Source organism: Psammomys obesus, unplaced genomic scaffold (assembly GCF_907164565.1).
Source record: "Psammomys obesus unplaced genomic scaffold, mPsaObe1.curated_primary_1811, whole genome shotgun sequence".
In the NCBI taxonomy this organism is placed as follows: domain Eukaryota; kingdom Metazoa; phylum Chordata; class Mammalia; order Rodentia; family Muridae; genus Psammomys; species Psammomys obesus.
This window is the reverse complement of record NW_026592636.1, coordinates 1,436,273-1,441,883: the sequence shown is the minus strand read 5'-3', so window position 1 is coordinate 1,441,883 and position 5,611 is coordinate 1,436,273. Positions and strand designations below refer to the sequence as shown.

General features: G+C 48.9%; 1 protein-coding gene across 1 annotated transcript in view; it reads right to left on the bottom strand.

Moving 5' to 3' along the window:
* Nucleotides 1–2,451: 2,451 nt before the first annotated feature.
* LOC129682293 (uncharacterized) overlaps nucleotides 2,452–5,611 on the bottom strand; it is a 22,342-nt gene continuing 19,182 nt past the window's right edge. Inside the window, exons 7-8 of the mRNA XM_055614538.1 lie at nucleotides 3,858–4,039; nucleotides 2,452–2,595 (exon numbers count right to left, since the gene is read on the bottom strand). Coding sequence (XP_055470513.1) covers nucleotides 2,452–2,595; nucleotides 3,858–4,039 — 326 coding nt within the window. The remainder of the gene's footprint in view (nucleotides 2,596–3,857; nucleotides 4,040–5,611) is intronic.

The window sequence follows — 5,611 nt, the reverse complement described above, 5'->3', positions numbered from 1 at the left end:
TGAGGACGACTGTGTAAAAGGTACACACCATCCCAGCACAACCAGCAGCAGCCAATACCACTGATGCTGTAGGCTCTGCAGAGCCTCTGCCTGTCTAGCATGCCCTGGTGTGATTGGAGCTGCCTTCTGCCTGAGGACACCAAATGTGATGGTTGGTTCTGGTTGCCAAATTGACAGTTTTACCTGGAAACTCGGCCTCGGTGAGGGATTGTCTATATCAGCTGGACGGTGAACCTGTTTGTGGTAGACTGTCTTGGCCGTGTTAACTGACATGGGAAGTCCCGGCCTGGAATCAGGTGGCACCATTCTCTAGGCTTGTGTCCTGAGTGAGAGAGGTACCTGAGCACCCATGCAATCATGTCTCTCTGCTATTGGTGGATGTGCTGTGGCCAGCTGCTTCGGGTTCCAGCCACCCTGACTTCTCTGACTTCACCCAGTCCCCAGCTTCCAGCACAACTCCCTTCATAGAGTCTCTGACCTTCGAGAGTTGTCAAGGACAGGCTGTCTCCTAGACCTGATCCTTCCTTAAATGTCAAACATGAACTGTGCCCTCCTTATCTTCCTCCTTCAAGCCAGCTGACCACCCAGGGGCATGGACAGGCAAGGTGATCCCTGAGATTCCCCTCAGAGGTACCTGAGACCTTCACCAGCTACGCAGACAGGGCCGGGCGAGATCTGGTGACCAGTGTTAGGGTGACATCTACTGGTCGGCTCTAAGAATCAGGGATTTCATCCCAAACTGTCAACTTGGATTTATAATCTAGGCTTCTCAAGGGGCAAAGCCTCTGGGGACTAAACTCTTAGAGGCTGGTTCTTCCTCCAGAAGCCTTAATTGGTGGCCTGGGCCAGGGTGTTTCTAATAAGCCCATGGGAGACCTGACACTGCAGGTGTGAGAGCCCTTCTTGGCAGAGATGCAAATATTTATGGGGAAAACAGCCTAGGATGAACTGAAAGCCCAGACAAGCAGCTACCAGCTAGGGAAGATGTGGGGGACAGCTAGTGCCTCCTGATTATCTGTGATTCTCCGGGGAGCTCTAAACACACCTCAGATGAAACTGGACCATATTTCTTACAGCCTGGCGGGGGGAGAGGAGTCTTCCTTATTGCGTGTCAGATGGGAGGGACTGTGAGGTGAGTGTGATCGAAGTGCATGATGTGAAACTCTCAAATAATCAATAAAAATATTATGTGGGGGAAAGATAAAAATAAAATGGCTCTTAATAACAAAGAAGAAGAAGAACAAACAAACAAGAGAGCGCCTGGCAATGGGCAAAGAGACACATCTTTGGTGGTGGTGTTTTCATATCTGTCAGGGGCAGAGTAGGTGGCAGCCCTTTGCTCGTCCTAGCTTCATGCCTGGCTCGGTGGCCAAAGCTGTCTTATGTCTAGGACTCGTAAAAAAATCAAATCGAATTAAATAAAATTCAGGGAGCACAGCAGAGGAGGAGGAAGACAGACAGAGACCTGGGGACAGCCATGCCTGGGGACACCCACAGGCACAGGCGGGCCATAGACACCTGCTTGCTGCCAGAGGAATGTACAATGGGACACACTGTGACACACTACAGCTTCTGAGAGGTGATGTTTTTCTGTGCTTTGTTTTGTTGTTGTTTGTGTGTGTGTTTTATTTTGGGGGTGAGGTTGCAAGGGTGGAAAGGGTGGATAGGAAGCAATGGGGAGATGAGTGGGAAACTTAAAAAGAATCAATAAAAAGTTTAAAAAAAAAGAAATAGGATAGCAGGTAAAAATCTAAAGGGAAAAAATTGCTAAAATATAGCAAATTTGATGCCTCACAGTTCTGACAGCCTGTCAAGTCTAACTCTCAATTCCGTTTTTTACTGATTAAGCTAATTTTTTTCTAGGAAAAAAAAAAAGAAGAGGAGGAGGGAGAGGAGGAGGGAGAAAAGGAGGCGGAAGAGAGTCAAGCTTACATGTTGCTCTCTGAGCCCACAATGTTCTGCACTGTTTTAACAAGGCAAGAATGACCCTCGCAGAGGCTGGTGTCATGTTCCTGAGCCTGTGAGCTAAATAAACCCCTGTTCTTCATAAATGATTAGGTATCCCGTGTTTTGTTAGAGCAAAAGAAAGCGTACTAAGAAACTCCTAATTGTGACAATGCTGCGCATGGGTGGTGTTTGCTTTAGCGGAAGGCCCCAAGTGAGGGTGATGACCCCTACCTCAGGGTGCAGGCAGCAGGGTGACTGGCAAAGCACCCTTTGTGACACTGGGAGCTGGGGATGCTTGTTATGGAGTGTCACTGACTTATCCTGACTAACAGACAAGAACCAGCACCTGCTGCACTGGGATGCTCCAGGGGCCACTCAGCCGGGCGGAGTGAACGAGTGTTGTACACTTTTACTATCCTCCAGGAAAAGAGGGGGTCTTCCTGTGAGTTTGTGGCAACGCTGAGGCTCACCCTGGGCACGGTGATGTTGGCCCCGGGAGAAAGATCAGAAGCTTCTTCTAAACATAACAGAAGGGCCAATTTCCTTATACTCCTGGCTTCTGACCCACATGTCCTCAAACACAGAGAGAGAACACAAGATGGAGCCACCTATCCAGGCACTGTACTTGGCATACGGAGAGGCGACCACCTGGAGGGAGGAGGAGATCCACATCAAAACACCACTCTGGGCGGTAGCATGTGTGCACAAAGACACACATATACAGCACACGCATGCGCACAAACACATGCACATACAAAATAAGTCATTTTCAAAAATCTGTTCTTGGGGCTGGCGAGGTGGCTCAGCGGATAACCCCCACCCCACCAAGCCTGTACCTACCAAATCCTGGGACCCACATACTAGAAGAAAAAAAAAAAATCGGCTCCCACAAGTTATCCTCTTAACCTCTGTGATGCATGCACACATCAAGACACAAAGAGATAAATGTAATTTAAAATGTTTTGTTGTTTAAAAAGTACTCCTTCGGGGGACTGGAAAGATGGCTTAGTGGCTAGAAGCATTTGTTGCTCTTACAGAGGACCTGGTTCAGTTCCCAGCACCCACATGGCTACTTACAACTGTCTACAACTGCAGTTCCAGGGGATCCTTCGCCCTTTTCTGGCCTCCATGGGCAATGCACGCATGTGGTGCACATCAGTCTGTAGGGGCAAACACTCATACGCAGATAATGAAAATAAGCATTTAAGAAAGATATTCATTGAAAAAAAAATCCAGCTGCTCTGAATGGGAGCCACAATATCCATCCCTGGAAGACCTTTGTGGGCAGTCATCTCTCCCAAGTGGAAAGGAAAATGTTTTAACTCAGGGGTATGGAAGCCTTGGTAGCACATACCTGTGATCCCAGCACTCAGGAGGCAGAGGCAGGAGGAGGGTCTAGAACAGGCTAGTCTACACAGCAAGTTTCAGGCCAGCCAGGGCTGTAGAGCTCTACTTCAGGAGAAGACTAGGGATATAGGCTCAGGCATGAAGACCTAAGCCCAGATCTTCAGAAACCCATGTCTAAAGCTGGACGTGGCCTCTGTGCCTGTGAATCCATGTAAAATGTAAAAGGAGCCTACATGCTCATCCTGACCCCCTCTCCACAGCTCCCCATCCCTGATGCCACCTTCTGAGCAGCTCTTCTCTGTGTTCAGCACCTCAACCCTGACATTGCCTACTCCTGCAGACTGTAGCCCCTTCCTATCTCCCAGTCTTCCTGAACCAGCTCAGCTTGTTATCAATACACATACACACTGACACATAGATGTAAATGAATGCCAAGGGCTTCTGTCACTTTTCCTTATTGGGTGCATCCTCAAACAGAAAAAAACAATGCCTGGAGCCTTAGCCACTCTACAGCTACCCATGGGTCAACCCCTGAATGCCCCTGGTGAGGCTCGGGCCAGTACCTTCACACTGATGTCTGGAGGGGCCAGCTTTGATAGTTCATCCTGCAGCCGCAATCGTAGGCCTGCGAAGGCACCAGTGCCACCAGATAGCGTGATATGACTGAAGAGAGTCTTCCAGTGGGAGTTGTCACAGGATATGATAGTCTGCCGGGCCTGCATGTGGATCCCCTGGTTGGTCATTCCTGGGCGACATGCACAAGAAGGGCTTTGGGATCAGAGGCTCCCTATTATCAGTATTTTAAGGAGGGACACCTCCCAGATTCTGGATGGAACCAAGTGCCACCAGGAACCTTGAGGCCCTGTGGACTTCAAGTGCGTTACCAGTCTGGCCTGCCAGAACCATCAATGACAAATGTTGGCCTCCTGTGCCTCAAATGAGGTTGTCATCACCTGTTTTGTGGGTGTCTGTTCAGGCGCTCTTCCAACCCGGTAAGCCTTGTTGCGTAAGCAAGCAAGGGACACCATCCTTGAATGATGGGTGTGTCATGTAGCTATAGCTTATGTTGTGTCTGGGGGGAGGGTTGTTGTGTTTGGGGGCATTGAATGCCAATCAGTGCCCCTCTCTCTTTACAGAGGGTGACCCCAGGCTAAGGGCTGAAGAACCAATACAAACAGAGGGGCTCAGGTGTGTCTGGCAGAGGCTCTGCTGACATGAGGAGCCTGGCATTCCTCCTGGCATCCACCTGGCCTCTGAAGAATACTTCAGTGACTTCTCCACACTGGTATGCACTATGCCTTTAAGATTACATGTTCTGCCATGCTTATAATCTCATATCTTGAGAAACTGAAGTAGGTGGATTGCCACAAGTTTAAGACAAGCCTAGGCTGTGTAGGAGAACCAGACTAGCCTGGACTACAGAGCAGGAATCTGTCGCAAACACAAAAGCAGACAGAGACTGCATGCTTTGTGCTGTGGAGCATGGAACACAGAGCTAAGCCCTGCCACACCGCAGCACATGTCCTGTGGGGGTGGGGGGCGTAAGTGACTCCAGGACTTTTATCTTGGGAAATGTTGACTTCCTTGAAGATCTTTTCCCTTTCCATGAGGATTTCCCAGTCCTGTTTGTTGAGAGAGTGACTCACTGTGCTGCCCAAGCTGCCTGTGAACTCACACTCATTCCCCTGCTTTGCATCCCAGTGTGCACCGCTACATCTGGCTGACGCAGCGCTCACCATTCCTGAGACAACAGTGATGCTGAGAGCTAATACTGTCAGCCTGAAGGATCTAGAGTCACCATGGATACAAGCGTCTGGGCACAGATGAGGGAGTTTCTAGACTGGGTTAATTAAGAGGGAAGAACCACTCTAAATGTGGGCAGCACCATCCCTTGACCTGGAGTCCTGGATGGAACACAAAGGAGGAAGCAGGCCAAGCTCCAGCGTTCTTCTTTCTCCTTCCCACCTGTGGATGCAGGGTGACTAGCTGCCTCGTGCTCCTGATAGACGCTAACCTTGAACTATGAATCAAAATTCTTAGGTTGCTTTTGCCGGGCATTTTTTTTTTCATAGCAATGAGAAACCTAACTAAGACAGTAATCAAGCCAGCAATCATTAAAAGCCCTCTGCTTCCTAAGTGCTGGAATTAAAGACATGTCTGCCATCACTTGGAAGGCAGAGGCATGAGGATTATGAGTTCGAGGCCAGCATGGTCTACAGAGTGAGTTCCAGGACAGCCAGGGCTACATAGAGAAACCTTGTCTCAATAATAATAATAATAATAATAATAATAATAATAATAATAATAATAATAATAA